This window comes from Nestor notabilis, unplaced genomic scaffold (assembly GCF_000696875.1).
Source record: "Nestor notabilis isolate BGI_N333 unplaced genomic scaffold, ASM69687v1 scaffold10459, whole genome shotgun sequence".
In the NCBI taxonomy this organism is placed as follows: domain Eukaryota; kingdom Metazoa; phylum Chordata; class Aves; order Psittaciformes; family Psittacidae; genus Nestor; species Nestor notabilis.
The window spans coordinates 30,175-49,638 of record NW_009944104.1 but is presented as its reverse complement, the minus strand read 5'-3'; the positions used below and the strand labels follow the sequence as shown (position 1 = coordinate 49,638).

The window sequence follows — 19,464 nt, the reverse complement described above, 5'->3', positions numbered from 1 at the left end:
AAGCCTCTGACAGGCTCGCTGTTTCATTTAGTAAAGTAAATGTGAGCATTAAAGTTTCTCTCCTTTCTGCCTAACTAAATACTGCTGTATTATTACACTTGCAAACTAAAGAGCTCTTTAAAAATACCTGCTGCTAGGCAGACTGAAATACAAAATCTAATGTAACAGCTGAGTATTTAGAAATACTGCAACAGCAACAACTAAAAGAAATTAGAATTGGAAAACCACTGAGATTACTTAAAATAAAGCTATTTGTTAAACCATGGTTTAATTTGCTTAGGGTGTTTTATACAATTCAGTGTCTGGTTTCCCACCTCCATACAAGACTTCTGGTATTTTCTCTGTGGCCTACCTTCTGGTGAGGAGTTGCTATGTGACAGAGCACAGAACACTTTTTTTACACATCTAGAACAAGAAAACGTGAGTCGAAAGCCAGGACTCCACCACAAGGACTGACACAGCGTGTTTCCTCACAGAAACAAAACCTAACAGTTGGTTTGCCTGTGAAACAGAGACCAAACATTCCAAGTACATTTAACTATGCACAATATGCCCCAATAAGTTACATTCCCTAAATATTCCCTGTAGCAAGTTTGCTTTATGTACTTGAGTTAAAAGCTTTGGATTAGCATTACGTACGTGTTGCATCTAGTGTGTTTCAAACACATCCACCAAGACTTCAAACACTGCATGATTATGAAGAACTTCTTGCAGGCTGTCGTTTGCTTTGTTTTACATCTGCAATGAGGTCACATTAACAAGTGCCAACAGCTGGGATGGCCTGATTCCATAATGTAATCTGTAGGACTCTTCAGTATGCTTTCTCTTTACTAGGGAGTGAAGGGAACAGGCAAGGAAGAGGAGGTTTCTACAGAAGTGTTTTAGAGACATCCATGTGTTCGTAAGTAGAGTTTTACAGTTTACCATACCTTCCTCCCGATTGCTGTGGTAACACATTTTCCATGTGTGCATGAGAGAAATCCTGTATCTAGAGTACTGCCTAGGTGAAGGTTAACATGTTCTATTCTGCTTTAAAAACAAATCACTCTTCAAAAAGTAACTGGACAAGTTACTATAAATAGCAGTGTACTGCAAAAAAAATAAGCACTGTATTGCTTCTGCAGCAAGTCCATTTAAAATTCACTCCAGTAATTTAAAAAAATTAAAAAAATATCAACTTACTATAAACAATTTAAAATATGTATAATACAACTTTGTATGCTCTTCATAACATCATGAATATTCTATGTAAACAATAGATTCTGAAGGATATACTTCGCTCACATTAGTTTCAGTGCATTGTTTCTGTCCACCTGTTAATTTTTAAGAAGGGAACTGTAATGTGTTGTCCCAAGTGAAAGAACTGATTTTGTTTAGAATCCTCCTTTCCACACGTCGATTTGCAGAAAGGACAAGGGACAGGGAAATATTTGGCCCATTTTCCACTCTGTCCATTTCCACATCTGTAGGTAGGCCTAACCTTTCCAAGGCCTTCTGCCGCAGTACATTCGTACGTAAGTTCTTGAACACTGAAGACTGAGATGTTCCTTGTGACTGAAGTGGTTATTTTACACAGGTATACATCATAGGTATCACCTCTTTAGCTAGGTATATTTAAAGATATGGTTCTCCAAAAATCTTTCTGCATTCCATCACTCCAGTACTTGGTGGTCTATCACAATTATGAGTATTCTTCACTTGACTAGCTGTGAGACGATCATAGGCCATTTTGTACTCTCTGTCAAAAGCATCTGTAGAAAGAGAAAAACAACTTCTGTACACCCTGCTCAAAACCACAACCCAAATACAATGACAGGTAGTATGCTCATCATCAGCAAATAACTGTAAAGTCCTTTTTATTCAGCACTTGCTATAGAATGGCACACACAGAATCACAGAACATTTGGGGTTAGAAGAGACCTTAAAGTTCATCCAGCTCCAACCCCTTGCCATGGGCAGGGACACCTTCCTCTAGACCAGTTGATCAAAGCCTCATCCTAATCTACATCTAATGTACAGATTTATTTATTTATTTTAAGCTGAAAAACTACTTTACAAACATACATCATCTATGCTTATTCAAATAACTTATAAAAAACTTACCTATATCAATGTTATCTCTTCCTAGGGCAACAAGTGAAAGAAATAGTATTTCTCTGTAAAGACTCCTGAAATTGGAAAAAGAAATGGCAGTTTATATGCTGCAGTAATATACCACCAAACAATCTGCATTAAAAACGTATTCAAGCATTTACAGTTAACTTATTTTTTAAAGTGGCATTTTCAACATAAATCCTGGTTGTGAGCTCCAAAATACCATCATTTATGACCTCTGGAGATTGCCCTGGACTCCCCAGGTACTGACATCACTTGTGGTAGGTCCTTAAGGCATCTACTGGAAATTTCACCACGTGCACAGAGTGAAACATGCACTGAGGGCGCTCAACCAAATTCGATTAAACTTGGCAAACAGGTCAGGAGCTTGCTTTTCTTCATTTCTACATTAGCTTGAAGAAGCAGGCAGACCAGAAGGAAACACCTGGCCAATGCTCCAGCTGTTGAAAAGACCAATTTATATCCTATTATAAATAAAAATCACTAAATCCAGGCACAAACCCCAAGAATATTTACCAGACCATGTAATAAATTTGAGAACACTGCTGAAACCCACTGCTTTTTCCTTTAGAAACCACACTACAAGAATATAACTCATATTACAATAGCCTTATTGTTGCCCAACTTCGCTGCAGTCAGGTGTGTTCCTGTTCTTACCGCTGTCTTTTCATATGTGGCCATTTGTTCAATCTCTCCAATATCTGACTCATTGGTCCATACACATCATTCATCTTAATGCTTTTCACCATACTTCTCAAGAGCTCCTGATTAAAGGAGTCATCATCTTTCTGCAACAAATGGACCATCGGGTACTTCTGGGCTGAAAAACATTAGAAATGTTGTAAGAACAAATATTCTTTGTGGAACAAGTAGAAAGTTGTTTAAAAAAGGTGGGAGTTTACACAAGCTGTGAATGCATTGAGATCTATGTGGTGAACAAGGAGCAATAAGCATCAAGGCAAAATAATATCAACATAAGAAACAGAAAGCACATAGGAGAAAACAGCTGCAATGGGTCATGAGCATTTTCAGGCATATGATCCAACACTGGCAACAAAATGCTTAGGAAGCAAATTCTAAAAATAAGAAAACAAGCTAAGTGGATGAACTGTCATAAGTTCTGTGTTCACTGAAACATATTCCCTCTTACTCCTCCCTTCCCAATGAAGAAAAAGCCACCAGAGATACTGGCCAATGATTTGAAACAGATGTGCTGGAAAACTAAACACGTTCAAGCAGTTCACTGCTAAACATACAACCACCCTCCCTCCCAAAACAAGTTACACCAACTTAGAATAGCAACACCAAATTTAACACTCACTCTCAAACAAAAGAGTGCGATTTTGACCTGCAAGACAAAAAGCAGTATGATCAAAACCCAGTTATGTATCTTGTGTGAACTATCCACAAAGACATCTTTTTTCAAAACACATTCTTCAGTTGCTCAACATGAGCATTGTTCTTTAAAAAACCCCACCAAAAGACACAAGAAACCAAGCTTACTCTGAGCATTCCACAATATATACAGAGGCTGCCTTGGATCCTGGTGCAATTTCATATTGTCCCATAGCATCTGAATAAGAACATATTTACTGTCCTCTGACATACAGCTTCGTGGAATCTGAACAGAAAAATGCATTCATAAATATATTTCAATAAAAAGTCATGACAAAGCACTTCTGTATTTCAAATATATCTTCACATCTATAGGCTTCATGGTAAAAAGCTTTAATATTAAAGCTGCTGTAAACCTGAGAAAGTTAAATCTGAACAGGATGTCAGCGACATAGCAAAGGAGTATTTTGCGTATCCTCCTACAGTCTTATAATCATAACTTCCTCCTCCTTCTACTGCTTAACTAGTCATCAAACTGCAATAAAACCAACTAGAAACTTATCTTTGTAAGTGAAGATCACAAATTACAGTGTGACTAGTAAGACCTAAACACTTATCCCACACAAGTGCTGCTGAGCCCAAGTCCCAGAGTTACGCATATTATCCTTCAACTGACACATTCTTTACCAGATCAGGACCCAGCGTACTGTAAGACACATTTCTAAGAGTTACTGAATTATCTAATCATTTCCTACATGGGAAAACAAGCATTTCTCATCTGTCAATATGGTTCCATACCTTGGAGTTTTTGTTACAGTGCTCAGAAGAAAGTATTAATCCTGGTAAGTTGCTGGGCAAGTCCAAGCGTCTGAAATACCACACCAAATTCCAGAACACAATGGGGTGATGATCTACAAAGTCTGCCACTGTTATTGCATGATCCCCTTCATTTTCAAGCAAGCTCTCGAGTTCTTTCCATACCACTAGAGGACTGAGATAAGGAACCGTTATAGGATCAGGACTAGGTAAGCGCCATTCTAGGCCCAGGGAATCCTATGGTAAAAAAGGAAAAATGCCATTAGTTAGAATGTCATTATCTTTACAAAGTCTTGTGAATACTTTTGTTCCCTTCGAGACACATCAACATGTAAAAGCTACAATTTATATTCGTTTCAATAACAAAACCTAGCATTTCTCATAATTTTGGATGGTTAATTCTGTTCTAATTAATGCTAGTTCACATTTCTCTCATCTATAACACACTTAAAATGACATTTAAGGTAGAAAAACTACACACTGTTGGTCCTTGCAAAGTAGCAGGCAGGCTACCAGTAGGAATGATATGGCTGATCTTCTGGTTTTCCTTCTCATCTTCTTCCAGTGGACCAAAAGTACTGATACTCCTTGCTACAGGGTGACTTGTACATTCTGACCCAGAGGTATTTTGTCTTCTTCCTGAGGGGATCTGGATACTTCTGGCACAACTATTCTCATGCTGCTTAGATTTGCTAGGGAAGAGGAGGGAAAAAAAAAATAGAAAGGTTAAGAATCTCAGCTTTTTGTTTTATTCTGAGTGCTCGAACATGTACACAAACAGACAGAAATACACTGGAAATAATGGACCTGACAACCTCAAATTGTCATCCACCACACTCATTCATGCTACAGTGCAAGTTTTACATCCAGTGCACTGATAATAAACACAAGCATCCTAAAATGAGTGGATAAAATTTGCAGAGTTACAGATGCCTACATGAACTGTTGTGTTAGGAATGAAATGGTAAACACCATGCTGAAAAAGCATGATGTGGCCAAAGGAGATAAGGGAGAGGCAGCAAGAAGATCCTCTCTCAAATCAATTTCTGCTCTTCAGAGAGTATCTTATTGAATTTATTTCTGTTGACAAGGAAAACATGCATATCCACAGAGAACCTGAGCAATTTCTATGCAGAAAATGCAGGTTTACCTGTTTGAATTTATATCCTCTTGAACAGACATTAGAGACGTAGCAAGGCCAACAGTAGCTGCAGTGTTACAGGACTTCCCGCTCTGATTTGAGAAAAGTGATGGGTACTGCATGTTTTCTGTAGAAGGGCTGGACTTCAGGAAGTAACTGCAGGGAAAGAAAAAGCTTAATATCATTAAAAAGAAGAATCAAAACGAAACACCACTTCACAATTATGAGCATTCATAATTGAGGAAAATTAAGACAATGTTATTACCGTCCAGGTCGCCGGAGATCTCTGATTTCTATGCTTAAAAAAGGCAGGAATAAATTGCCACAGAATGGACACGTGGTGTTGAGATTTGAATCATCTGCTGTCCAACCTGCCATGATTTCTTCATCATGAACCAAACAGTCACAAGTTCTACATCGTGAACAGCTTGAGATGAGGACCTGCATACAGCAGAGAACAGAACTCCACTGTCACACATTCTCAAAACTACTACTCTTTTACAAAGCAGCTAAAACTATCACCAAAATATTTGCCCTTAGACGAACACTATCTGTTCCCAAGCTTTAGGTTAGAACATTTGGGTTTAAACTTATGTATTTCACAACAATTATTACATCTTAAATCCAAACTGCATTAGCATATGGCAAATGACTGGAATGAGCATGATCTGAAAAATGTATTAAATACAGGTCTACGTTCTGTCATAGCAAGTAGACTGAGGTCTGGAACTATGCTCATGAAATAAATATACTTTAGCTAATGGGTTAGGTGGTCCTTGTATGGCTTCCCAGAGGGAAACCAGCCAGTTATTCAATAATATTCTTAACAATAACATGTCATTTGTAACCTCTTTGCAAACAGGGGTATTTATGCAGCTACATAAATCATTCTTAGAATATAAGCCGTCTCCTGTAGTGACTGCCAGTGTAATAGAAATGAGGGGGGAAAAAAGAAAGGATGAAAATGACCAGTCATTAATCCAAATCCACCAAAAGAAATAAACAGAAAAGGGAAGGAGAGCCACCCAGAACCAGTGTAATAGTGAAAAGCAAAGCACTTTTACAGGAAGCTACAGTAAGAAATAGCTAGTTATCTATTCTGTATTTTTAAACGTATAGTGCTATTTAAGTCTTGGCATTTTCACTTCAAACAAATTCAGCTGCCCAAGGGATTGGGATGCCTGAATTCAATGGCATCCAGTTCTCCAACTCTTGAGACCTACAGCTTTAAGGACCAGAGATGTGACTGCAATAAAGACATTTCTAGAGCAGGATTTGAAATGAAACCTACTGTGTCACAGAAATACTTATCCATCTTTCAGTGGATTAATTTTAGGCTTTGAACTTCACCAAGATTCAGATAGCATTTATATTTTAAGACATATGCTTTTAGTGTATCAATTAAAATCAATAAATCATGCTGTACCTCCATAGCGTAGTTCTGAAACACACTGGTACTGCTTGTACTGCAGGAAGATATCAACTCTGATTTGTCAGGTAGAGGGAACTTCGAAAGAGAACCTATTAACAGAAGAAATCCAAAGTCTTAGTTACTCAGAATATGCTTTTTTCCTGGTCAAACAATACTGTACTTATAAAATGTGTGATAGAAAATGCAACAAATAGATATACGCAGACAGAAAGAAACGTGAAGCTGGAGTGTGAGGCTGCCATCTGCCCAGCACCAGCAATGTCAGGAATAAAACCTACCAACATAGAAATTCCATATGTTCGGTTTTCTTCTTTTACAACAGTTGGTAGCTTGGAAACAAATTTTACAGATTAAGTAATTCATACCCACACTTTCTGTCTGGACAAAAGCTAGGCAAGGATAAGAGGTGCTGCTTGTGACTGCAGATATCCCTGACCCCTCTCTTTGCCACACTAAATGAGCCAGGCTCCCCTCAGCCTTAGGATGCCCCAGTCTCCTGGCCATGGTGGATTCTCCACTGCCCTTCTCTAGTTCCTCCCCATCTCACAACCTGGGGAGTCAAATCTGGGCATGCTCTTCCAGGTGCAAAGTGGAGGGATCTAAGTAGACAGATCTTCCTTTCATCCTGGTTCAGCTTAACACACCGTAGTCCATAATGACAGTACAATAGAAACTGATTCAACACTCACTGCCAAATATTAGGGAAAAACCAAAAACCAAACCCCAAAGTCTGCCTGATGATCAGCTTCAACATAAAAATGATAACAATTTTCCAAAAAGGACTTTTACTACTTTTAGAATGCAAAATCAGACTAATAAAGATACCATTTGAAAGCTTTTACAGATGTTTTCTGGAGCTGTACAGCTTACACAAATAAGATGATTATATCAATACTGAAGGACCCAAAGGGTCTCCTATTTGCACGGCTGTGGCATCCAGAAACTTGTTCAGAGACAGGATGCAAAAAGGACTACTGACTGGGATGATCCCAAACTGAGAATTATGAGAGAACAACTTGTAAAACTGGAATATTTTTGTTCAGATTGGTGCAATGCAAAAGCTGTCTCTTACCACACTGGTCAAATTGTTTTGATGAGCCATCATGGGAAGCCGAGCTTTCTAGGCTTGTCCTGCTGAGGCCAATTCCCTTAATTTCTGATGTGGTATTCTCCTGAGGAGAAGCACTTTCAAAATCATTGCAGACATCTTCATCAGTTAGAGAAGTAGATTCCGAGTCCAGAGCTCCAAGAGATGAAACACTTGCTCGGTCTGAATTTTGATCCTGAGAGAAGAAAACAATTTGCACTGAGAAAAAGGAAAGGAAAGCAAAAAGTATTTCTGAAAATAAGAGGTAGCCTCCTCTGGCTCAGTAAATTCAAAGCATGAACTTCTCTCCTTGGAAAATCATTTGGCTCAGACCTGTATTCAGAACCAGTGTGAAACAAGGCAGTTTTCACTCAGGGTTAAACAGCTACATCAGGATTCTTGTAAAAAGATCTCTCAAAAAAAGAAGAAAACCTAAATTGAAACTTAAAAATTTTAATCCTGTAACTTTTTCCCACCATTGCTATAAAAGTTATCAGGAGCCACAAGAACACATTAGGATAGGGAAGGCATCCTTAACACTGAGTTAATTAGTCTCAGATCAATCTTAAACGCATTAGGACAATACACCAAACTGTGTCTATCTTCATTCCCAAGGACTGGGAACAAAATGAGCTTTGTTTTGAGTTGGTATCAGCAAACAACATTCGAACCAAATGGCTTTAGTTCAACATCAGCCTTAAATCACTTTGGTAATCAATATAAACAGATTTTCCTTTTTTCATAAAAGCAGTAAAGTCTTAAGACCATTATTGTTTATTTAAGCATTTTTTCTTTAGGTAAATAGGGGAAGGCAGAGCAGCTTCCTCTGCCCTGTCACCACACTATGCTACATTTATGTTTTCCCATTAAGTATATTCTGAGCCAAAATTTTATTCGATTCAGGACAGTAAAATTAGGGTCCTGGCAATTCAAACATGATTAAAACAGCTTAATGCACATAGTCTACCATGAAGCTTATCATTCAAAAGGCAGGTTCATCACGTAAGAGTCAGTGATTAAAACTTTACAAAGCTTTTTCCTTAATTTATAGAACTTAAGGTGTTTGGGGTTTTTTTTTGGGGGGGGAAGTAGTTATAAAAATTTACCTTTGAGGATGCAGCATACATTGTAAATTTTGAGTACCACTTGCTAGCTTTCTCTGCAACCCCTTTTCCAGCAGAAAACATGCTGCTTTTTAGAACATCAAACTTGGGTGTTAACAGCGTATCCAAGTTGAATGACGGTGAAGACACAAGTGTTAATGCACTAGTTGCATCCTGTGGCTGTTCCTTTGCTGGACTATTTGGGGAATAAGCTGGGGAGGACCAGAGCCTGTCTCTTGTCCTTTCTTCATTTCTTGCATGATAACTCTTGGATTTGATAAGGCTGGATGGCCTTGGAGAGTTTGGGGGAAGGCTGGACCTCCTGCAAGATTGGATTATTGTTGGGCTTTTTTTATTAGCATTTCTGTCATCAAAGGGCTTTTGCAACTCAATGCTTGGGGCACGACTTGACAAAGGGCTGCTCATATTGTTCATGTACATGACTATCTCTTCAGCTAAATCTCGTCTTGCAGATGGAGTAGAAACACTTCTATCATCATCATCCTCCTCTTCCTCTTTCTGCTGTTCTGTCTCTGCAACCAGCAGAGACAGCGGATCAAATCCAGTTTCAACATCTGTCTTTTCAACTGGCTTTACTGGAAAGCTGCTCTTTCTTTGCAGCCTTTTGGATTTTTCACTGGAGGGTTTCACTGCTGTAGCTGTTTCGGGTTCTGCATCCAAGTCTTCCAAATCAAAGATAACAGGAGACTCTGTTTTATCTGTAAAACTGCAATCAAAAGCTGCGTCTTCATCACTAGATTCTTTCTCCAGGCTTTCTCTCTTAGATCCTAAAGAAGAACTTCTGATATTAAGAGTTTTTGGCCTTATGCTTTTCTGTAATGCACTAGATAGGATTTTGGCGTCAGCTCCTAGTTTTTCAACCATTTCTCCAGGGTTTGTTTCCTGATTTATTCTATTCATCATGAGTCCCACTAAGCCATCTCCACTCAGGTTACGGTTCCTGCTTTCCCATGGTATCTCCCTTAAGTCAGGTTCTACTGCACTTTTATGTCTCTTTCTTAAGGATTTACTTTTTATAACTTCTGCTTCACTGGCATCCTCAAAAGATGATGTAAACAGCAATCCTACAGAACTCTCTGAAAAACAGATGAAACAGTTCTTTACGTCTTGCTATGCAGGAAAACTAAACAAAAGCACATCAGAATGCAATTTTGTCTCATCTTTGAAACAGTTTACAACACAGAGACAGAATTCACTATGTATTGGGCTAGTGGTTGAATAGTTGAGTTCTATTTTCTCTTCCACTCACCTGTGCTGGCTTCTGCTATGGTATTGTCAACTGTACCGTTGAGCCGCACTATGCTAGAAGCGGTTTTGGCATTGCTTGAGTTCTGGTAATTTAGTTTGGGCAGGCAGTCACCACTCCCTTTTGTGCTCTCCACTTCGGACACTGTACATAGAAAAGGACAGACAGTTCTTTAGAAACAAAGCAACTTCATTTAAATCTCAGGTTCCATGACCTATTAGATGTTTTATGAAGGACTGAAAGCAGGCTGTATGCATCCCGTGGTGCATAGGCTGATACCTACTTGGGCAGAGGTTTTAAAGCTGGAATGACCCCAGCATTACTTTTATAACTGGAAGTTCCATATGCTTTTGTACACTGAGCAAAGCATAGGTACAAGACTATTCTGTCCTGCCTTTGCAAGAGCTCAGCGACCAATGAGCCTGTCTTTGTCCAGATATCCTTACCCCCATGGCCATGACTACACAAAAGAAATAAAGCAAATGCTGCAGTATTTATGTTCACCTCTGTTTGATATGAAAGACAAATTCTGTTGCAGGTGGTTACCCAAAACAGAGAACTACTTTTCTAAAGGAATTTGAGCAACTTAATAATCTCAAGTTGCATTCATAAGCACGAAACTTTTTCAGCACATATATTACCAGGGAGAGACACAATCTTGACTAATTACGGCTAAAAATAACATCAGTTTTCAGCAGAATTCACATTTTCTGTGTCCTCACAAGTTTCATTAAACCTAAATGACCTGCTTGTCACCTTATACTATGGGCATGAGAACATACCTGTAACACACAAACATTCAAGCAAACTGCAGAAAAAATACTAATGCTAGAAGGAAGACTATGGTGAAAAGAACACTGAAGTAAGTTTTCAGGTTCCATGTATTCTCATACTTTTACACCACTTCCACTTGACAAGGGAATACGTAACTCAAATAGTAGGAGACAGCGCACTGAAAAATTTAATGATATTATTAGGAGAAAATTTATTATGATGTATATGGGAATCTCCAGTATTTATACATTTTCACTACATAATCTCATCTGCTGTATGCTTGCATAAAGTCTATGCTGCTCAGCTGCAGTTAAGAGAATCATGAGCAGCAGATATAAAACCTGAAGAAAAGGGTCCACAATGAATCCAAAGCCTCTCTCATTTCTGATACAGCTCCTAAATTCTGAGAATTCCCAGGAGCTGAATAATTTATTCCACTCTCACAGACCTGCAGAAATTCAGCTGTTCTCCTCTTAGGGGATTTATAAAGAAAACGGACTGGTAAAAAAAGCTTTCCCTGTAGATTATGCCTGTGAAGCAATTAATTTTTTTTAAAGACAAAACCATGAAGCTGTAATTATCATTAAACCTTTATATTATCACTATCATTTATTTGAAACAGAGGAGGGAAAAAAAACAAGAACTGCAATTTTAAAAGTTAAATCATCATACATCCAGGAAATTACATTTAGGAAAAAAACTAAACTTGAGGCATGGGCATAAACTGCCATTATCACATTACACTCACTACAAAAAACATCAGCTGTCCCACTTAGCTGTTGCTGAAATCCCTATTTATCCACAATGAACTAGATATCTGTATCCACAAGATACATACAAGAACTGGAGTCACTCTCTCTCTTGTCCTCCTTTTGTTCTTGTATATCTTGAAGACAAGTTTTCCCTTGCTTGGCTTCTTCTTTGAATGATGTGTTATTTCCAGAGTCTGAAAGTCCTCCTAGCACAACAGGGCAATGACAGAAGATGATTATGGAATCTAATAGCATGAGGTAATTAAAATAAATTGAATATCCACAGTAATTCAAAGGCCTCTTATCAAGTACATTGTAATTAACAGTGAACATTCTACCACAGAAAAGTGAGAAAAGTGATTGGTTTACTTTTACAGTATAAACATTGATGCTCTACAGGATGAAATTAAAGGGTAATTTGCAACATTTCTTTTTAAATACTGTACTAAAACACTGCTTGTCTTTGATTTGGTTGCCTGGTTTATTTGATCAAAATGTCACATCTTTTCAAGAACTCTAAGAGGCAGCTAAACATGGGTTCATTTCAGTGTGGGGTGTTTCTCAGAGTTACTGCATGTAATTCTCATGGTTTTACTCTAGAAAGTAAAAAAATTGCAACAATGCAGCAGCAGCCATGAGTCTGTTTGCAAAATAAGGTGAAAATAAAAGTAATCAACACCACCCAAAAAATCCTGCAAACATTCAAGCCACTATTTGGACAAAACACCATCTCAGATTTATTAATATAGTCTGACTGATTGATTTCATGAGCAAAATTTATTTGACGCTAGTGTGGTTGTCAAACAGCCCTGGTTGGAAGGGCCCTTAAAAGATAATCCAGTTGATCATCTTACATTTACATTGAAAAGGTCTTCCAAGGTCAGCTACAACTAAACTAACTGTTGGTACTTTATAACGTACTATCGTGCTTTACTAGGAGTAAGTTACACATACTGTGGCAAGCAGTACCTATGAAAAATACGAACTACAGGTAATCAGTGGCATGGTAACATAGCCATTTGAACGTCGCACAAATCTTTACAGGAAACCAACCCAAAATTTACAGCCTTAAATGTTGCACTTATATTCTAGGTAAAAAATAAGTATGATTTCACTTGGTCCACAGAACCTGAAAAACAGAATTACAAACTCAACGACTAATTCTAGTTGCCTCTTAACACCAAAAAATGGGGAAAACAAGAAGAGGCAAGGCTGGAGAGAAGATTGTCAGTTATGAGACTGGCTGTTGTATGAACTAGGATAATTATCACAATTATTTCCAGCTCATAGTTTGTCTCCATGAAGAGCTGCTACAGTAAATAAAGAGCAGACTATTTTGGAGTCGAAGCAGCATACAAAAAAGCTGTTTTTCAAAAACTATGCAAGAACTTTTTCATTTTCCCTCTAAAATGCTTTTATCATGAAATTCACAACAGTGCTTTTAGAAATAATTTTCTTATCAGCATAAAGATAACAAAGAGGAGGATGTTAATACTCTACCAGGAGTGGCTGTATGTGACGTGTTTGCTGGTAGCTTTTTCAATGCTTTTTTAAACTGTGCTATTCCTAAAACAACATTTCGTACTTTCATCCACAGGAAATAGCCACCTCGATTGCTTGAAGGCCAGGTGCTTTCCAGAACAGCCTGTTTTGGAAATATTGAAGTCAAACACAGTCATCCCAAGGAACAGTCAGGTGTGAAATAAATTTCCATTTCAAATTGAGTTACATTGGCAGTTACAAAGTAGACTTCTAAACCTACAAAGACAACACAATATTCTGTCTTGTATTTCTTCCAGTTACTAGAAATGACAACATTACATCTGAACTGCTCCCTCATTTTGTTTGCTTCTATTTGCCTGGATAAAAATGCATCTTTTTGTTTTCCTCCTCTTGCAGAAATTCTTACCTTGTTGTAGTAGCCATAAGTAATGGCATTAGGGTCAACACCAGCTTTCTGCATTTCGAACAGCACCCGCACTGCTAGCACAGGCTGCCCATACTGTCCGCACAGTTGCATGAGTACTCGGTAGCACACCTGAAAATACACGCAAGTTACTGCTGTGTTTCTGCAGTCAAACACAAACCCCATTCCATAAAACCCATGGGCTGTTTCTGGAATTCTGGACTTTTACCTCATCAGGTGGATCTATTTTTTTGGTATGCATTTTTTGCAGCACATCATAAGCAGTTTTCAGAGCCCTGACTTTTGAATGGCACACTTTCACATATGCAGGGAGGCAGATAAACCAAAGACCGTAGCAGTGACGCAGCAAACACCTGGACCACATCTGTGGTATGGATGAGTACTTCTTAGCAATTTTATGTGCTGATTTAATTTCCTGTAAAGAATCATAAAGATTATTTGTGTGTATTTACATACACATTACATAAACCTACATGTTAAAAACTGAACATATATCCTTAAACCTACAGAAACCGCAACATTCCTATGAACAACATACTCAAAGTGGAAGAGAAAATTAAAGCAGAGTGAGCGATACCAAAAACAGTTGCTGTTCAATATTCCACTCTTTAAAACTTGCATTTATTTACATTTCTATTATTTTTGTAAGAAACATCTGAGAGTTAGAGTTCCTGGACAGTGAAAAGCAATCAAAAAGAAGATATGGGAGCCAAATAGCTTATGCTCATTGACAACAGGGTGAAGAACATGGAAGGTAGAGGAACAGCATAGCTTATGACAATCTGTGTACAGGGGCCCTATACAACACGGTGTAGGCAAGAAGCATGGGTGAACATCCAAAGAACAACTAGCATGACCCTATAGTCACCATATCAGTGAAAATCAATTAGGATGCAGCCACTGCCAGTCAGTCTTTATAGCCCAACTCAAGATGAAGGCAGCAAGCTCTCACTTTCCAAAGCACATCACGCTACAAGAATAATTGCAAGTACCTGTTTAGTTCTTCTGAACATTGGTGATGGGCTGTTGGGACTACTGGCTTTTGAGGACAGTTTGTTTTTTGGTGCTTTGAGAAATCCTTCTGGTCGCTCAAACAAATCTAGTTTTAACACTGGAAATCCATTATAGCTGTAAAAGAAATGCATCACTTAACTCCTGTAAGTCAGTTCCAAAATACACATCACATAATATCAAATGAAATAGATTACACAGTTGCACTGGAAGCTACACAGGAAATAGAATGCACAAAAGTAAACCCTAAAAGACACCATTGACAAAGTGGTTTACTGATTCATCTGCATGATATCATGACGCTGCACAAACAGTCTCTTAACCTACTATTTCAGTGTAAACAGCTTCAAGTGATAAAATCATTTGCTTTCATAGCATTTTCTTTAATTAATGTGTCAAAGTATTGATTCTAGATGATAAAAAATAATTGTGTGGCTTTGTCCCTAGTGAGCATCACATGACAGAGGTTTATAAAAATCAGTATGAGCAATATCAAACTATTTAAAAGATTAAATTAGATTAGATTTAAAAATGTTTCCCATTATTAATGAAGAAACCAATAGAGAAACTCACTTGACATAAGAACAGGAAAAACCTGTAATTCATGGCTATAAAAAGAACCTAGAAACTAAACTCTACAAGGATTTTGTAGAGTTCGGATGCTGTTAGGATTTTGGCTGGCATTCTACTGTGTCCTTATATTACCTGTATTGTAGAGGGTGCTCTTCACCATTTGGCAGATGGGGGATCTCAGGTGGTGTTATGAAAACTGTATGCTCACTCTTGTATGACTCATCCAGCTCTATAAGTCGTGTTTCCCCAGTTTTGTCCATATCTACCTGGAGAGTGAGGTTAAATGAAAAAGTAGTCACTTGTTATTGTATTTCCTGCTGTTCTGATATAGTCAAGCAGGATGAAGCCTGTGTCAGCATCAAAGGACTGCATCTTAAAAGTAAGGATGCCTTGCAAAGTTATAATGAGAACAGCAAGTGTTGCACTGATTTTGTGAACTTTACCACAACACAACAATTGATGATTAGTGATGTAGTCAGAATTGACTGTTTTCAGGTAAATATTACAAGTAGTCGTACAAAGAAGTTAGTCTTTCTGAAAACAACCATTTCTGGAACTATGTTTTCAACTGCAGCAGTAACTTGGAATTAATTTTTAAATACGAAATTAAGAGCCATTTCCCCACACCCCCCATTTTTCTCCATTTTAACACTGAAAATAATAACAAATTTTATCCAATTGCCTAATGTATACAGAATCTACAAACAACACTATCTAAGCAATTTGAGTCACTTACATAGTCAGTAAGGTCATGCTAGCTTGCAGAGATTGCAGAAATACACATGCATTCAATATGATAATGGGATAAAAACATGGGACCTTACTAAAATTAAAGTAACTTTGCTTTCCTAAAGAAACAGTAACCTGAAAGGTGAAGAGTAGGTTCATAATTCTTTTTCCCTCTTTCAGGTAACTTAGTTGTACATTGGGAAATATAGGAAAGGCAACTTGTAAATAACACTATTAAGCATAAATTACAGCTGCACTTCTTTTGTTTTGAGCTTTGTAAGTGGCAATTTGACCATTAATCTTTACTTTGCCAGCCTGGCTGTTGCAGAGAGGAAGAGGGATTTGCACTTCCCAAATTACTTCCCCTGCTTTAGGGCAGCAGCAGAGATACTCTAGGGCTCCAGGCAAATTTCAAAGCATCAAACTGTGGATCAAGTGGGAGAAAACTGTAAACCAATTTTACTGAAAGAATTTCATTCCATTGGCTTGAGACCGTAAGAACCAATAAAGAACCAAAGCAAAACTTGGTGACCCCAAACAAGATATTGGGTATCTATGAACTGTTTCCCTTTGAGCAAAAGGACAGACAAGGCTATAACTTACAAGCTTCCTACTGCTACTGACGGCACCACAGAAACCACATGGAACAGAGCAAATGTAACACGTACTATATTCCACCTAAGAGCCTTTACTTGATATTTGTACTGATATTCATATTGCTTTATCTGATCTTCTGTCACCAGCTGTGTCTCCTTGAATACCTCAATAAGCACTGCTTCTGCTTGTGGCAGGAGACACGTCTCCATCTCAAAAAGTTGGCATTATCAAAAACTACTTCCTTCCTAGTGCACAGAATGTGCTTCTTATTCACATATTGATAGTGTTCAGTTCAAGCACTGTCACAGTTTACATTTATAACCATTATTTAAATGGTTTAAGTGGCAATGAAATTACAGCTAAATGGTACATTATTTCCAAGAAAGGAATAAGCAACCTGTGGAACCCAAGGATGCATATTCTTCATGCATTAAGAGTTTAGTAACATGTACAAAAAGAAGTATATTCTACAGTTCTTTCCCTCCAGTGAGGTGGAAATATATCAAGCAGTTTCAGTGGAATTCCTGAATATTTAAGATTTGATAAACATACAAAGAGGTGTTCTCAATGACACGTTTTACTGCACGAGACAGATGGAAAGTATTAGCAAATTGAACCAGCCAAGTAGCAAGAACATATGGCTCCTGGAAAGCAGAAATAAACGAAACCTTACTTGGCAATTTAAATACTTCTAAGAATGTAGAAACCCCACAGTTACGAGTTCTACCAGTGAAATACAATGAAGCCAGTAGCTTAAATGTGTATTGAAGTGAGATAATTTTTGAATTCCTGGAAAAATGAAAACTTCTGAGGCAATTACACCATATCCTTCCACAGACAAAATAGGAAAATCAATTACAATCTCTGCTGCTGCTGTCTAGGATAAAGGAACACGCAGAAGAGATTACTCTTCAACTTAAACTATTCCTATAAATTATTTGAGGCAGAGCTTAGATTGTATTTTATAGATAACTAATTTCACAGTACATAAAATTTGCCTCAACCCAGTGGCCTATAGCTACTCGTAAGAAAGTGTTGTATCGTCTTTCAAGCCATGACATCACTCTTTCACGCATACCATTTCAGATACTGGTTCACCCAGTGAAAGACATGAATATATAAGTAATATATAAATAAATATTCACTTTGGAATATTTGGAATCACTGAAATTTGATGGTCAAAGAGCATCTTGGCTAAAGCTCTAACTCAAATAGCAGTGCTTGGTATATTTCAATATTTTGACTTTTTATGTTACTATTATGCATAGTAGCAGAAATAAGAGAAATCAAGAAAGAATAGTAGTGAAGAGAATAGGAAGCAAATATATCGTTGTTCAAAGGAATCCTACATAGATACCCACTTCATGTCAATGAAAACCTACTTTCACAAGCAATTCTAAAGCCATGGCAAATCCTAAACACATAGTAATTCCAGTGCTTCAGTTCCCCAGAATTACCACTGGCATAGAACTAATTGTCCCATTAATAAAACCAATTGAAATCATCACTGACAGAAATAGGAGTTGGAGAAGTACAAGTGTTTTTTGCAAAACTTATTCTCATGGCATTATCATGAGCATTTTTTATACCAGAAAGAAGCCGCCCACAGCATCAACTAGTAAACTAGCTGGTATTAGAATAAGTATGTCCTTGCTTCAGCTGCACGAGTGGCTACTTCACCTTTTAGAAGCAGAAATGAAACAAAGCCCAACAAAAAAGGAAAATGGAAGGCTACAGTGACTAAAAAAAGGAAGAAGAAATAGAAATTAACTTGCACTTCAAATGCATTTTACTTGCACAATATCAAGACGTTGTAAGCAACAACAGAAGTTAAAAAACCTCCATGTGTATGAAGACTTGCTTACTTTATCTACGCAGTCATCGAAAAAAGCAAGGCTTGCATCCTTATCACTGACAAAAGAACACTCTTCAATGAAGCGAATAAACATCTGAGTTTTGGTCATCAACGTGTAGAACTTCTGATGCGAACGATCTCGACTTTTGAGAAAACCTATAAAGTAAAATCAGAAACAGGTAAGAATGCCTAAAACAAAAAAAAACCCCTCAGCAAAAGTCAGCATACATTCTACTAATAAGCAGTCATAGAATCAGAATGGTTTGGGTTGGAAGGGTCCTTAGAGATCATCTAGTTCCTACCCCCTCTGCCACGGGCAGGGACACCTTCCACTAGAGCAGGTTGCTCCAGGCCCCTGTGTCCAACCCGGCCTTGAACACTGCCAGGGATGGGGCAGCCACAGCTCCTCTGGGCACCCTGTGCCAGCGCCTCTCCGCCCTCACAGAGAATAATTTTTTCCTAATACTTAATCTAAATCTACCCTCAATAACCTTTCTGCAGTGCTTGCCACTACTATGCAATTTTTCTTGCACTTGTACTTCCACCGTCATTTACAACATTAACACTGCAAATGTTTTTTATTCTTTAAATAAGAAAATCAAAAATAATAAATCAACATATATAAAACAAGCTTATGAGTCTTCACCTTGTAGTTCAAAGAGAGAACTTGCATCTGTGGCTGTTTCAGAGGGTGCCTCTGTTATTGGCCTGAGATAAGACCTGTAACCTTTTAGTATTGAGGCCATGAAACACAGAAATGCTTCCTGGATCTCCAAATCTAACAGATGCAATTTCTTCCCGGAATTAAAATCGTAATCATTCATTGCTAATTCCATTAATGCATCTTCTCTTGGTCGCTGTTGCACTGTGAACAAAAAAAACATTATATTGTTTTGCTTTCTTCTCCCCCCCAGTATTCATTAAATAATGGTATCCTACTAGAATCACCA

General features: G+C 37.8%; 1 protein-coding gene across 1 annotated transcript in view; it reads right to left on the bottom strand.

Annotated features, from left to right (window-relative positions):
• Window positions 1–1,614: 1,614 nt before the first annotated feature.
• Window positions 1,615–19,464, bottom strand: part of DENND4A (DENN/MADD domain containing 4A) — a 34,252-nt gene continuing 16,402 nt past the window's right edge. Inside the window, exons 11-30 of the mRNA XM_010022267.1 lie at window positions 19,161–19,379; window positions 18,525–18,670; window positions 15,466–15,599; window positions 14,742–14,877; window positions 13,958–14,164; window positions 13,732–13,860; window positions 13,323–13,467; window positions 11,909–12,028; window positions 10,300–10,440; window positions 9,033–10,126; window positions 7,939–8,122; window positions 6,834–6,928; window positions 5,673–5,848; window positions 5,417–5,563; window positions 4,748–4,958; window positions 4,249–4,503; window positions 3,619–3,736; window positions 2,773–2,935; window positions 2,104–2,168; window positions 1,615–1,751 (exon numbers count right to left, since the gene is read on the bottom strand). Coding sequence (XP_010020569.1) covers window positions 1,615–1,751; window positions 2,104–2,168; window positions 2,773–2,935; window positions 3,619–3,736; window positions 4,249–4,503; window positions 4,748–4,958; window positions 5,417–5,563; window positions 5,673–5,848; window positions 6,834–6,928; window positions 7,939–8,122; window positions 9,033–10,126; window positions 10,300–10,440; window positions 11,909–12,028; window positions 13,323–13,467; window positions 13,732–13,860; window positions 13,958–14,164; window positions 14,742–14,877; window positions 15,466–15,599; window positions 18,525–18,670; window positions 19,161–19,379 — 4,022 coding nt within the window. The remainder of the gene's footprint in view (window positions 1,752–2,103; window positions 2,169–2,772; window positions 2,936–3,618; window positions 3,737–4,248; window positions 4,504–4,747; window positions 4,959–5,416; window positions 5,564–5,672; window positions 5,849–6,833; window positions 6,929–7,938; window positions 8,123–9,032; window positions 10,127–10,299; window positions 10,441–11,908; window positions 12,029–13,322; window positions 13,468–13,731; window positions 13,861–13,957; window positions 14,165–14,741; window positions 14,878–15,465; window positions 15,600–18,524; window positions 18,671–19,160; window positions 19,380–19,464) is intronic.